Source organism: Meleagris gallopavo, chromosome 7, assembly GCF_000146605.3.
Source record: "Meleagris gallopavo isolate NT-WF06-2002-E0010 breed Aviagen turkey brand Nicholas breeding stock chromosome 7, Turkey_5.1, whole genome shotgun sequence".
Classification (NCBI taxonomy): domain Eukaryota; kingdom Metazoa; phylum Chordata; class Aves; order Galliformes; family Phasianidae; genus Meleagris; species Meleagris gallopavo.
The window spans coordinates 2,263,362-2,277,585 of NC_015017.2; the positions used below are offsets into that span (position 1 = coordinate 2,263,362).

Below are 14,224 nucleotides of genomic sequence, written 5' to 3' on the forward strand. Positions count from 1 at the left end.
GGGGGAGCCGGGCCGGGGCTGCGGTGGCGGAGTGTCCCGCGATGGCAGGGCTGGCTGTGTGGTATGGGGTGACACGGCTGTTCCTGGCACGGCTCGGGAGTGCGCAGTGTCGGAGATGGGGCTTGAAGCGGAGCGGGAGGTCTGGCTGTGTTGCCGTGCGTACCCGCACTCGAGAGCAAAGCGTGCAGAGCGGGATCTGCCCGCTTAACGTCGCTCTGCTGTCCTGGGCTCGGTGCTCGCAGGTGGCAGGGAGAGGTGGGCTGTCTGCCTCTCTACCTTACTAACCGGCGAGGCTTGTCGTCCCAGCTCGAGCCTACGAACGCAGAGCATCTCATTTCCCTTTGCTGGCTGTAGGGGGAAGCGGTGATCGCTCGGCTGCAGCCCCCTGAACTTAGTTGGGGTTGCACAGGTTCAGATTGCAGCCTGTGCTTTGCAGAACCTCGTGAATTTCTGCTGGTGGATTAACCCCTGGCTGAGTCTGATCCCAGCTGCTCTGTGGGTCTTTCAGTTAGGTCAGGACGCTGGAACCTGTGTCTTCTACTGCAGAAATTGATGGGGACGTCTCAGGTCTGTGCACGGGATGGTGTTCCCTGTGACAGCTCTTTGGGAGCATCGCAGATGTCAGCCTTGCCCTTGCGCAGGGCTCTGTGCTGGCAGGGAGAGCTCGGGTTGCTTTGAGTGTGTTGAGGCGAGGTGAGAGGACTTAGCCAAACAAGCAGTTAATTTGGTTTGAATCTCAGCCTTGTCTTTCAGCATGCCGGCGAGATGAAAGAGCGGAAGGCTGGATAGGTTTGCAGCAGTGGGCTAGATGCCCTCACGGGGCCAATTTGGGCCCTGTTTGTGGAGAGATTTGATCTCTCCTGGCTGTGTGCATGGCCCTCCTCATTGTTAGTGCCACCAGCTTCCCCTTCCAGAGGGACAATAGTGCCTTGAATCTTCTCCTGTAATCTTCCCCCCCCCTTATCTCCCTTTTCTTCCTCAGTTTGTCTCTGGCAGAGCCTGGCTGTGGTGAGGCAGGACGGGTGGGAACTTTGGGAAGAGCTGATTATGCAGACAGAGGTGCTTTGTGAACCCTTTTCAGAGGCATGAAGTTTCCCCAGTCTAGGTGCCAGTTCCCTAAGGGACTGCTTAGTGCAGAAGCACGTCCCAACTCTTCTTTGCTCTGTTGTCTCCTTCATATGTTGCAACATCCTAGAACTGATCCTAGAATGTCCTAGAGCTGAGTGTTCCCTGTGAGTTTCCATAATGCAGGCTATCTCATAAGCCCCACCAAAACCTGCATCCCACCCAAGAGATTCTATGGGGAGGTAAGGACATTGAGAGATACAGGTGGTTGAGTAAGTTCTTTCTCTGTGTGCTTTCGTTGGCTTGTTTCAGTCACTTGGTTGCTCAGTGCAAGCTTGCCCTGGGATTGGGAGCAGGAAGCAGAAGGATGCTCTCAGTTACAGGATTTACATCTTAATTGTGGGGAAGAATAAGGCTTTTGGCTATGTTTCAGGATGTTAAAGTGTCTAAAGGATTTTATATCTGAAGGAGGGGAATTGATGAGAGAAACGCAAGCTGAAACTATCAGCTAACAAGGGCAGCGAGCAAGAAATGCTTTTCTTGACAGATCCTTTACTTACTGTATCCCTTTACAGCTTGCTCAGGCTGTCCGCCTTGTAGTGGCCAGACAGCAGAGTAAGAGAAAGCTACTTGTTGCACTTAAACTGGGAAAAAGGATGGGCTGCAAAGCCTGTTGGTGTTACTGCCGTGTGTTGGAAGAGATACAGCTGCCGCACAGCCTGTGCTGCAGATGTGGCTCTAGAGCCTTCAGAGCTCTGCAGGGTGATCCACCTGTGCCATCACTGGACCCCAGCTGTCCTCCCAGGTTGGGTGACACAAGTGGGACAGCTCCTCCTTTGCAACCTGGCCTGGTGGTCCAGGGGAATGAGAGGAATGCATCCCCTGGTGTGGAAGAAGGAAGAAACTCTGGCTGTCAGGTGTCCGACTAGCCCAGGAGCAGCCTTAGTGGTATTGTTGGCCCAGCGGGGCAGGGGGCCTTTTATGCTGCCCCAAAAGCACAGTGATAATTAGCAGTCCAGCTTGGATTTTGTGTGAGCCGTGTGGGTCTGCTGGGTCCCTTCCTTCTGCTGGCAAGGAACTGAACAAGTAGCCCAGTGCTTTGTCTGCTGTCTGCCAATGGGGGAAGGGGCTGAAGAGGCAAGAAAGTAGGTTTAGAAAAGAGAGAGGGTGGGGAGGAAGCAGTTGTTGTGGAGCCAGCTGTGATGGGGGAGTATTTTGTAAATCAAAGCCCTCTTCTAAAAAGAAAACTTAAGCCCGGCAGATCTACTCAGCGGTCAAGCTCTGATTCTTTTTCCTCAAAGCTACGTGATAATCGTTAAACACAGGGGATGCTTTGTAAAATAGAATTGAAGGGAAGGAGGGAGAGTGGAGCAGGATTTAAATTTAAAATTGGATGAGGGTACAAAGCCCCTTAGTTCCCCATTTCTGCTTAATGCAGCTGGAGCTGGACTTGACAAGATGCTTAGCAGAACTTGTGGTAAATGTTTTACAGTACCATGTATCAGCCAGATCAATTCTACTATGCTTGAGGGAGTGCAGATAAAATAGCTTAAAGATTCCCCTGCTGAAAGCGATAGTATCATCATTTATGCTGGAGAAGACAGATTTAGTTGCCTGACATTTATTTGGCCACGGTGTACTTTGCGGATTTCACACCCGGGGATGATAGCCAACCTGATGATGTCAGACACGAGCTGCAGGAAGAAAATCCCACACAAAGCTAGCGCTGTTCCTCTTTCGTGGACCAGATGAGTTTTGTTGTGTGTCTGTTCTGCTTCCTTTACTCCACAGACCTCTTTTATGAAAACGTATTAGCAGAGCAGGACATCACTAAAGCAGCGTGTCTCGCATGCGCTTCTGGTATGAAGAAGACAGCAGAAATACACCCATTAACTCAGGTCTTTTCTTTCGATCCCACTTGTTCCATAGGTCACTTGAAACCTGAAGTAAGCAAACATGAATGCACTTGATTTGACTTCAATCTTTGATTTTCTGGAAAAGGCCAACTTAACGGAGATCAACTGGATGTGCAACAACAGCGACTGCATCACAGTAGATGCGACAGCATGCCCCGGCACGCTCAACAAAAGTGCCCTGCTCTACACCCTGTCCTTCTTCTGCATCTTTATCTTTGTCATAGGGCTGGTGGCCAACTCCGTTGTGGTGTGGGTCAATCTCCAAGCCAAAATGACTGGCTATGAAACCCACCTCTACATCTTCAATTTGGCCGTCGCCGATCTGTGCGTTGTCATCACGCTTCCTGTTTGGGTTGTCTCCCTCGTCCAGCATAACCAGTGGCACATGGGAGAAATAACGTGCAAAATAACTCACCTTATATTTTCCATCAACTTGTATGGCAGCATCTTCTTCCTGGCATGCATGAGCGTGGACCGCTACCTCTCAGTTGCCCGTTTCACCAATTCTAGTAATCGCAAGAAGAAGATAGTCCGCCGCTGCATCTGCATCCTGGTGTGGCTTCTTGCCTTTTCTGCATCTCTGCCAGACACCTATTTCCTTAAGACAGTCTCTACCAGCAATGAAACCTACTGCCGTCCCTTGTATCCTGAGGAGAGCTTCAAAGAATGGTTGATTGGCATGGAGCTCATCTCTGTCGTTTTGGGCTTCCTTATTCCTTTTCCAGTCATTGCTCTCTTTTACTTCCTCCTTGCGAAGACCATCTCCGCCTCCAGTGACCAAGAGAGGAAGAGCAGTGGGAAGATTATTTTCTCCTATGTTGTGGTGTTTCTTGTCTGCTGGTTACCCTACCATACAACTGTCCTTCTCGACATCTTCTACAGTCTTCATTTCATACCCTTCAGTTGTCAAATGGAGAACTTCTTGTACGCCACGCTTCACATCACTCAGTGTTTCTCTCTAGTCCATTGCTGTGTCAACCCCATCCTCTATAGCTTCATTAATCGCAATTACAGATACGAGCTCATGAAAGCCTTTATTTTCAAGTACTCTGCCAAAACTGGTCTCACTAAGCTTATTGATGCTTCCAGAGTGTCAGAAGCAGAGTATTCTGCTCTGGAGCAAAATACCAAATGACTGCAACTCCAGCAAGAACCCTCCTTGACTCTCTGACTTTTTTCCCCCCTTTCCTTATGCTTGTTATGAACGGGGCATGAATTACAGCCTACAAAGGAGAAATAGCAAACTGTAATTTAAGAGTAGAATCAGGCACAGTATGGAAGTGGTACCAAAACTAAGCGTTTTGTTTGTGTGTTTTGTTTGATCTCCTCCTAGCCCAGTCTGGACTTCTTGACAATGCTATGCAAATGGATCTGACTTCCTAGCAGACAAAGCCATTGTGTACCATAGATAACATTCGTTTTCAGGATAAGCTTTTTCCTTCCATGTGTAGATTCCCTCTTGTCTCATTGTATATGTTATATATATAGTGTGTTGTATTTAAAAGCTCAAGACTTTATTTTCTGGCTATTGGTGTACCTTATACAATTGTATTTGAAAATGAAATATATTTTTATCATGTATTTGAAGTATATTGCTGTTGAGTGTATCCAGAGTGCTGTAGTCTGAGTGTTAGACTGCCATTTGGTTTTAACTATCCTTGCTAAGAGGATGACAATAAAAGGCAGTATGGCAATGATCTCTGATGTGCATCCTCGCTGGTTGTCACGGTTCATTGACCATAGCTTTATGTAGTGGTCATAGCCATGTGTCTGGAGCATGAAATGTATGTGTTGTAATATAGCCACCATCATGTTAAAATTAACAGTATTTTAAGAGTTAAGTCCTATGCCTGAACTACACAAACTTATATCCTTATGCACAGAATGAATGATCTTGCTTCTGAGAGTTGTCTCTATTTGTAAGTTATTTTTGTAAAATAAAGATCTGGAAAATCTACACGTAGAAGTGGTTTGATTTGTTTTTCCTGGTGCTGTCATCCTTCTTAGAAATGAGCCAAAAAGAAGAAATCACAAAGCTGCCTTCTAGCTTCTCTTTGATGCAGGAACAAACAGATCAGTTGTTGGTTGTGTGAAAGGAATGTGAGATGGCACCAGTGAGTAGGAAGAGGGGAAGGAATGGGTCTGTGGAAGGATGTGCTCTTTGGGAAGGTAAGGCTGATGGATTTATAAGATTAAAGCTATTGGGAATAATGAAAAGCTGTGTCTTAGCTTGGATATAAGCATGTAGAAGAAAAATATGGAAGCACACAAGTAGAATGAATATTTGAAGTAATCCAGGTTCAATCCTCTGCAGGTTTTGCTTGCAGTAGGTTAGCAGTCCTGAAAGCATTAACTCCTTTTTTCTCTCTTCTTTTTGTTATGAGCTGCTTTAAATTTGCATTGTTATTCTGTCAAAGTGCAGGGCAAGATTCAGCTGGTGCAGGATATATGAAGCAGACCTTTTTAAAGCCGATGAAGTGCTTGAATCATGTCATCCTCGTCCCAGGACAAGGTAATAAATGTTAAATCAGTGATGCTGACTAGTTGCTGCTGGTTTGTGTGTTTTGCAACTTCAGCACAACTGCTTTGCTGGTGAGGGTTATAGTCAAATTCCTGTTAAGAACAAAGCATGCCCTTGTCCTTCTGAGATACTAATAGTGAACAGTTTTATAATGACTGTGTTTTGTTTCTTTCCTTATGGTACATTGCTGTCTTTGTGAAGATGATCCTATAGATCCTGGGTAGCGCTGAGAGTCGAGGAGATCCTGCAGCATGAGCTGGAAGGGAAAGTCTCCAGGCATTACACGACCAGGTCTGTAACAGCTCCTCAGAGGGGAAGGCCCTGGGGTTAAGCAGCTAGCTTTTCTCCTTGCCTCTTGTCTGCTGTCTGCCCAGAGGCAGGACTCAGACATTACCTGCGGCATGCAGGATGCCAGAGACAGCATAACTCAGCCCTGACTGCTGTGCTCCTCAGGGGTTGGTCTGCTACAGGTTAGCATAATTGCTTTTAGGGAGTCTGCAGGGGCAGGATCCTTCTGCATGCCCCTGAGGAACAGGGACGTTGCAGAGTTGGATGTAATAGACAAAAAAGTATGTTGGGGAAAAAAAATCTCTTTATATATATCTATGTATCTATATCTGTTCTAGGGTGTTTACCTTATAAGAATATATGGCACAGTTCCCTACCTAACATTCATGTTAAGACCAGAAAGGTGCTTCTGGGCACCATGGAGTCTGATGTGAAGGAGGATTTTTTTTGACAGTAACAGGTGGGTAAAAACACACGTCCTTGGGGAGAATGAGTGTGTCTTGCAGTGACTGATGCAATGCCTGCTGGAATGCTGTGTGGCCAAATGTCCCCATCCTGGAGCTGGAGTGTTATGAGGGGTCCCTGTTTCGTGCTGCTGTTTGGTGCAGGATTGTGGTCTGGGTCCCAGCAGTGCCAACAGATCCTCTCCCGCATCAGATGGCTACAGGTGTGCAGCACACTTGGATCCTTGCTTTTCCAGGAGGCTTTTGATAAAAGCCTCAATAGAAAAGTGAATAAAAATCAAATCTGAGGTGTCATGATCCGTGCTGGAACAAGTCCTCCTGTGAAACTGTTGGTCTGAAAGGATCCCAGCACTGTCAGATACTTCCATGTGCCTTGCAGGCAGGCACTGAGTAAAAGAAAGTACAGCTGCTCCCTGAGAAAGGGTTTGTATTTTTTTTAATAGAAAATGCTTTATTGTTACTCAAACACAGATTTCCTTTTATGAGCCATAAATGACATTCAGGTGTAGCATAGTGACTTTAAATCAGATCCTCTGGCAGCCATCAAGATATTGCATTGCAAGAAACGCCTTACAGGCTAACTGGCCCGTTTGTCCTTTGACTAATTCATGGTTTCAGTGCTCCTGACTTTACATACTAGTCTTTGATGAGTTCACTGAGCATAAAAGCTATTTAAAGTTACTAAGAAGCAAGAAATAACTCATCTGTGAGCAATATTTAAGCACGTGTCTGCGGCAGTGCTGCCAAAGCCAGATCTTACTCTGTTTCAAAGAGCTGCTTGATGAGGCGAGTGTGACTAGTGCAAGGTGCTTGAGCAGTGGGGCTCAACACTGTGTGAAATGCAAACAGGGATGGGTTTGGGGGGAACTGACTTGTATTCAGTCCCACTATGGAAATCCCAGTGTGCTTCTAGGCTCACTGCTCCCATATGGTGTGTGGCTGAAGAACATCTGAGCCAGAGTCTGCTCTGATTTACACTCTGGCTTTACTGTTGGATAATGCTGCTGATTTGAAGGGAGCTCTCTGGGATTTATAGGGCTTTTTATAAGAAGGATCAGAATTTTTAGCAATAATCCTGTGCAAGTGCGTGTGTGTATGTGTGCCTCTGCAACACTAATGCAGCGTAATAGCCATGTACAGCAATAATACAAAGACATAATAATGGCAACAAAACAGATAATAGCAATGTGAAATTGCTTTTGCAAAAGTATATCCATTACAGGACCGTAATATGATTGAAACCAGGCTCATAAAGATCCTGCAATGGATAATCCCATCTGTATCCCCAAAGCAACCTGGCCTTTCAAACACCGTAGTCGTGAGGAAAAATCGATCCCCTTCTGTTTTGGTAGTTCTTTGAAAACAAATCCCTTTGTTTTGTTCTATAGTTGGTTTCAATCTCTTTGTTTTCCAAGCATTATGGGAGTGCAAGGTGTTATCTAAAGGCTTCAGTCCTGGAAATGTTCTGACCTCATAGCACCAAAGAGGTGCCAACATCCTTGTAATGCTATGAACCTAGGGAAGCCTCGTGGTACTGTGGACAAACATCTGAGCTTCTGTCCCTGCCTTGATGCCTTTGTTTTTAAGTTCTGCTGCTTCCCAGGGTCCTTTCCCTGAGGGGCAGTGTGTGACCACAGCCAGGAAGCCCAGGAAGGACCAGAAGTTGGGGATAAATGCTCATTTTGAGCCTGCCTCCTCCACGGTAAGCTGTTCTCTTTCCAATTGAGATCATGAGCCCAACAGAAGCTGGTCTGCTGTAGGGTTCCATGCACAAGTACGTCTGTCCTTATGACAGCAGCATAGAGAAACAGTTCACTGGAAGCACATCCTGATGCTCTCCCTCTTACAGCTCAGTCAGGATGCAGCCGAATCATGGTACTAGGCTTCAACCCTTGAGGGCAAGCATCCAAATGTTTTTATAAAACAGAGTGCTGGGAAACCACCCGGATCCTGTGCTGATGCCAAGGGGCATAGCACAAATAAGAAGTGTGAAGTCTGTGCTGCTCAGTGGGTCCTCATCAGCAGAGGATCCAGGCTGCTGTGTGTCGACCGGCTCTTGACATCGGCTGGTTTCAAGCCAGCTCTGATGATGGATGCTTTTACCTCTCCCCTCTAGGTTAGAAGGGGAAAAAAAACCCAAACCCTATCATGTTTACTATCCGTACAGTGCCATTTCCAGACTAAAGAAAAAGAGTTAAATTACATTGTAACAGAACAATACTGACAACAGCAAAGGTCAGGAAACTTTTAAGGAAGGTTACCCTATCGACTGCAACAGTGAAAGGATAGACATCAAATGCTTTGTCATGAAAGGCTGAAAAGAAGTAAATTCAGCATGATATATTGAAGCTCAAGTCCCTTTCATATGTTGCAGAGCCTCTGACATAGCAGGTTTACTGTTCAAGCTGTGATATGTTGCCTTGCCAACATATATTCTGAGTTACCCAGGCAGATTTAATGTTTTTGCAGTAGTGGCTTTTCCCTTTTTTAGAAGGGCACTTTCCTTTTTCTTTTCAAAAATTGTTGCAGAAGATTTCAAACCTACCTAGGAAATGCCCTTAATCAATTTAGTTCCACCGACGAGTATGAAAACGCAAATCTTCCTTTTTTCTTTCTCTAAAACATTGTTTTGGTTGCTTTGAGTAGGGTGACCAAGTCACAGCTTGACAGAAAAGTGCTTTTTGTTTGTTTTTATTTTTTACCCATCCAAGTGGCAGCTATGTTTTGTCCAGAGGGATTGATGTGACTGACAGGTGTTTTGAATTTCTAAACTCTGAGGTCTCAAAATGCATGAAAAGCACATGACAACACATACAAAAATGTAAATCTTTGCAAAACAAGCTCTGACTACACACACACACACAAATCCAATTTGGTAAAAGGCTGACAGACGTTGCATTCATTCCCCCTCCCCTCCTCTTTCTTTTTAATAAGTCAGTGTTTTTAGGCCACCTACAGGCACATTTATGTGTTCTGCAATGGGGAATCTGGCTTACACAATGAGCAGGCATCGTGCATCAGCCTGGATCTCTCTGCATCTCAGGGTTGCAGCTCCCATTGCAGCAGCTTGTGGGGATCTGTTCCCATTGCTTCCATATTGATCTTGGACTTTGTCCAATGGGCTCACGATGCTTGGATTTTCTTAGTATTTACCATCTGGGTTGTATGTCGTTGCCTCTCACTGTCTTGGGTAACGATGGGGAGAAAGTGGATTTACTCACTCCAGATTATCCACAAGAAAGAAATAACCTTTTCTGGAGGTTAGCCTATTCATTTTTGCCTCCCTATCAGAAACATCTGCTACCTGAATTTCGGGTGTGACTTCTCTAAGCAGCCCGTAAGTCCTCTGTGGCGTGGTCATAGGCCTTGGTTTTCCATTCAGGATGAAAGGTATGGGAATCCTGTGCCATGCAGAGGATGCTGAGCCCTGTAGGATGTGGTCCTGAGTTCTTTTCTTTAACCCAGCCAACTTGTTTCAATGGCTGGCTTCGATTTCAAGGTTACCCCATTGCTTTGGCGAGGGGCGGAGGTGATGCTTTTATAAAGAGAGTGGTGATGGAAAGAAAATCTCTCTTCTCATTTCCCATCCTGTCTGGACTGGTGAATGCAGTGTTCTTGGTTGACGGATTCGAAGGAGCGAGGGAGGCAGTCAGTTGGAAACACTGATTCTGCAGGCACTCGAGGATCTCCGGCCACTGCTTCCTCTTGGTTCAGCTTGGCTGGTTCATCATGGGCCCAAAGTGGTACTGTAGTGGGAAGCTGGCTGGCAGAGGAGCATCTTTACCTTCTTTTGCAGTGAATCACTACAAAGCTAGAGTGCCGAGGATTCCTTCTTCCGGGAGAGAATGGCCCTCATTGTAAGTCTGGAGAATAAAAAAGCAAAAAGAGAGAGGGAGGCTTTTCCCCACACATGCCCCAGCTCTCTTGGCCAAGAGGCAGACTTGCTCTGCGTGTCTGAGCCACGTTTCATTTTGGCAATACTTGAGGCTTTCTAACCTTCGCCTGACTGTTGTGTCTTTTGGTGGAGGTGAGTGCCAAGCATTGTTTGTACAGTCGAATTATAAGGTGGTGGAAGCTAGGAGATCCCTGGGTAAGGAAGAGAGGGGAGTGTTTAGTAAGAAAAGCATCAGCAGCCCTAATGGCTTCTTATGATAAGCTGCTCTCCCTCTGCCTTCCAGCACCATGGATCTGCCATCACCCCTTTGCACCAGGTCATCTCTCAGTCTTGCTTTGGAAAAAGGTGCTTTGAGATGAAAACCTGTAATGAAGGCTGTAAGCTTTCCTACCAGCAAACATCCTGGATGCCTGAGAGGTGACTGCTTGGCTCTGCCCCTGAAAATTGAGATGCAAACCTGAAGTGCATTACACCCCTCCAGGGAGGGGTTTCACACTTGGAAAGCTTTGTGAGGTTTCCAGCATCTGCTGCTTCTAGTCAGGCTGGAATCCAGAAGTGCAAAGGCCCATGAAAGTGATTAATATAGAACAAAAACCAGACCCTGAGACAGGTTCAGCTCCGTGACTCCTCTGAAACTGTAAGCGCACTCTCTGCTGACTTACAGAAGTCTTGTGCTTTACTGGGGTATTTTTGAAAACCTGCCCTTCAAACAAGGTCCAACCCTGGATGCTGTTTTTACAAGGATTAAGAGCACCTACAGGCATAACTTGCATGGTGCCCATCGACATGAGTGGGCTATGTACGTTCATGTGGCTGCAGGGCCTGGCCCAGATAATTCAGTGGTGGAATTTACTTGCATGGGCAGGTGCTTCTGTACATGTACTGCTCTTTGGGACTAGTGGCTTTTTGACTGTGTTTTGTGTTGGAGCTTGGAGGGGTTTGGGGCAGGCAAGGCTGTTTCCTGCTCAAGGCAAGAAGCAATTTGGAGCTGTCTGTAATATGCATAAGGAAAGGCTGCTCAGGGAAAGGATCTCCTAGAGTCTATGTAGCCTTAGGTAAAGGTAAAGCTGTTGGATTTATCTAGGCCATGTGATTTACAGGGAAGGATTTGTCTACCCTTTATTGCCTCTGCAGTTGAGGCACCTCTTTGGATACCTGCACTGTATTTCTTGGGGTAGATGAAACCCATCTGGTTTAGTTTGATTGTGCCTTCTGTTGTCTTCTGCCCCATAGAAACTCAGGGCTGATTCTTGCCCTGCTCCACACTGAGTCACAGGGCCTTATCTCTGCTTTGCACTGGTTGGGGAGGACCCAGGTCCTATCAGTAGTGCTGCAGGCACAGCCCCACCTGGACCAGCAGCCTGAAATCCCAAGTGTCCTGCCGTCCCTCTTCAGAGCATGGCAGCTCTCTGGCTTTTTCCATTTGTTGTTCAGTTGGAGTTTCCCAGGCTTGCTCTGCGGTCTGGTTTGTGCTGATGGGTCGCTGCCCTTGAGCTGGATCAGACAGAGGTCTTAGCCCAGCACTGCTGCATCTGACCCTTAACCGAAGGGGAAAGCAGCGTGGAAGAACCTACCCCTGTTCTCAGAAAAAGGAGGCTGAATGAGGACAGACCTTACAACCTGTAGCAGTGGTTGCTTTCCCAGAGGACTAAATTCCTGGTCCCCACTGTTTGTTCAGACTTAGCTTCCTGCCAGGGGTCATTTCTCTGGTCCTTTCACCAACATGCACAAGTGATTATGCTCTGTAAGAGCTGTTTTCAGGCTGTAGTGCTGATGGAACAAGAGCTATGTGTGTTCCCTCCCCATGCACTGATGCTCTTTCTGCCTACAGTGCTCCCAGAAGTGAGGCGAGGTTTGTAGGAAGCAATCTCTCTTGTTAGATTAGCCCTTAGATTTCAGACAAAACAGACAAGCCGTGCTTCAGTCTAAAAGCCTATCTGTCTTTCTTTTTTCCCAGTTTGTATCAGCACTGGTTTTCCCATCTTTATCTGTGCATTGCATAGAACTAGCTGATAAAAGACATGCGCCGTGCTGTCCAACACTGACATGCTACCTGGGTTTGGCAGCAAACTGTGATCTGGTTGAGTTCAACTGTAACCTGCCTCCCTCTGCAGGCTGCTTGTGTTGTAGGTGATCAACGTTCAGGTGGACTCTGCCCATCCATCCTCCATCAGCCAGCTGCCTACAAAGGCACGACTGCCTCTTCTCCTGGTACGGAGCATCCCTGGAGGTGCCTTTCCCAGGCAGCTCATGGGAACTGGGGTCAAATACAGCCCCCTTCCCATCCCCATCCCTGGCTGCAACAGCTGGGATTGTTTCTCTGCAAGTCTAATATGGGTAAGTCATATATCACAGGGGTAAAATTACGGCTTTTTCTCTAGTGCCAGACATTTGGAAGCATCTGGTTAGATAGAGAAGTACCCAACATGGATAAATCATGTTTAAAAAGCTTGTAAATTTTCTACTGTTTTTTTTTGTTTGTTTTGTTCTCTTTTTTTTAATATATATATATTTTATTTTATTTTTATTTGTGTTTCCATCTCCTGGAGCATCTCCCCAGCTGGCTGTGGAGGAGTAATTGTCAGGGAAGCACTGGATGCTCTGCTGGAAAGACAAGAAAGTAACAGAACAGCCCTGAATTCAGTTTTATACCTTATTGACTTGGGACTGCCTTTAAAAGCTGGATTTTCAACTAAAGTGGGTTTCCTTTTACTCTTTTGGCAAAAGAAACATTTTTCATGGGGCTTTTCTCAAAGCATATGTTCTCTTCATTTAAAAACTGGCTTTTTAAGCTCTGCTTTATAACTATGTCGTATACTGGTGCTTATATAGTAATTCCCTGCTCCTTTCTTACGGCAGGATACTCTTTCCAATTGCATATATCTTTGTCAGGCTTTGCCTGTTGAGACTGGAGTTTTCCACCTGAGGTGTCTGCCTCGGAATCAGGTTTTCAGGGGAAATATCAGCTTGGAGTGACCCAGGCATTTCTAAGAATAAGACAGTGGAAAATCAGATAAATTTGTCTGCCTTAAATCAAGCCTGGCTCTCTCCTATGGAAAAGGTGTGGGGAAAAAATGCAGTGTACTTTGGAGCAGTTGCTTTGAAATTTGGTGGGGATGGAGGGGGGCGGGGTAGGAGGTGAGGGTCTGTGCATTGGTGCTGTGGTTTCTGTGTGTCTCTCCAAATCTGACTAAAACAATCTGAAGTTTGCAAGTGCTTGGAGAAGACCTGCTAGAACTTGTCAGCTGACTGCACCTGTCCATAGATGATGTTTTACTTTACCAAGATCTCCCTTGTAGCCAGGATTACAGAGCAGAACTGTCCTTTGTCTGTGCAGCTCCAAGGGCTTTGGTCTGAGACAGATAGATCATGGCTTGTCCTTGGAAGAACTGAATATTCTTTTGGTAGCTTCCAGTGGGATGGAAAGCACTGAAGTGCAGCAGAAGATGGTCTGCCGGGCCACCTCCAGCCTGGGTCTGAGGTTTGGAACGAGATGATCTTTAAAGTTCCTTCCAACCCAACCCATTCTGTGATTCTATAATTTGCAGTCTGGGAAGGGTGGACATCCTTTCTCTGCCTTGGTGCCCCTTTGTTAACACCTCACTGCTAAGCCAGACTGTTCTGCATTTGCAAGTGAGGAAGTTTGCTCTGCCAACAACTGTTTTTTGGGTTCATTTTGCTTGGCATCGTGGAGGAGGGTTCACACTGTTGTTTATTAGAGACTCCATCCCAAACTGCAATGTGTGTGTGTGAAATGACCAGGAATCAGTCAAGTGCAAGGACAAAGGTGGCTGAGGTGGGAGTCAAACTGCATTTCTGGGCACATGATTTGCTATATGTGACCAGGATTGAGTCCAGATGTAAACCATGAGCTTGCCCAGCAGTAAGCAGGGCTGAATTAAAGTTTTACACGCACTCATGAGACTCATTGTGGATGGCCCTGCTTTGCACTTGTCTCCAGGATTCAGGTGGGTGGCCGGGCACAACCCAGCTGCATTCCCTTCTGTGCCCAGAGGAGATGCCAAAGGAGCAACAGCCATGGGATGTGTCCTCCAGATCTTCTGAGGACTCAGCC

General features: G+C 46.4%; 1 protein-coding gene and 1 long non-coding RNA gene across 3 annotated transcripts in view; both read left to right on the forward strand.

The window, feature by feature from the left end:
• Positions 1 to 4,938, forward strand: part of ACKR3 (atypical chemokine receptor 3) — a 123,587-nt gene extending 118,649 nt beyond the window's left edge. For both annotated transcript variants that reach the window (XM_019616863.1, XM_019616862.1), the window contains one exon: positions 2,995 to 4,938. In XM_019616863.1, coding sequence (XP_019472408.1) covers positions 3,022 to 4,116 — 1,095 coding nt within the window. In that variant the 5' untranslated portion in view covers positions 2,995 to 3,021 and the 3' untranslated portion in view covers positions 4,117 to 4,938. The remainder of the gene's footprint in view (positions 1 to 2,994) is intronic.
• A 323-nt stretch (positions 4,939 to 5,261) lies between these two features.
• The window catches only part of LOC116216789, a 73,025-nt gene continuing 64,062 nt past the window's right edge, over positions 5,262 to 14,224 (forward strand). The window contains exons 1-3 of the long non-coding RNA XR_004160247.1: positions 5,262 to 5,493; positions 5,704 to 5,793; positions 6,129 to 6,250. This is a non-coding gene — a long non-coding RNA (uncharacterized LOC116216789). The remainder of the gene's footprint in view (positions 5,494 to 5,703; positions 5,794 to 6,128; positions 6,251 to 14,224) is intronic.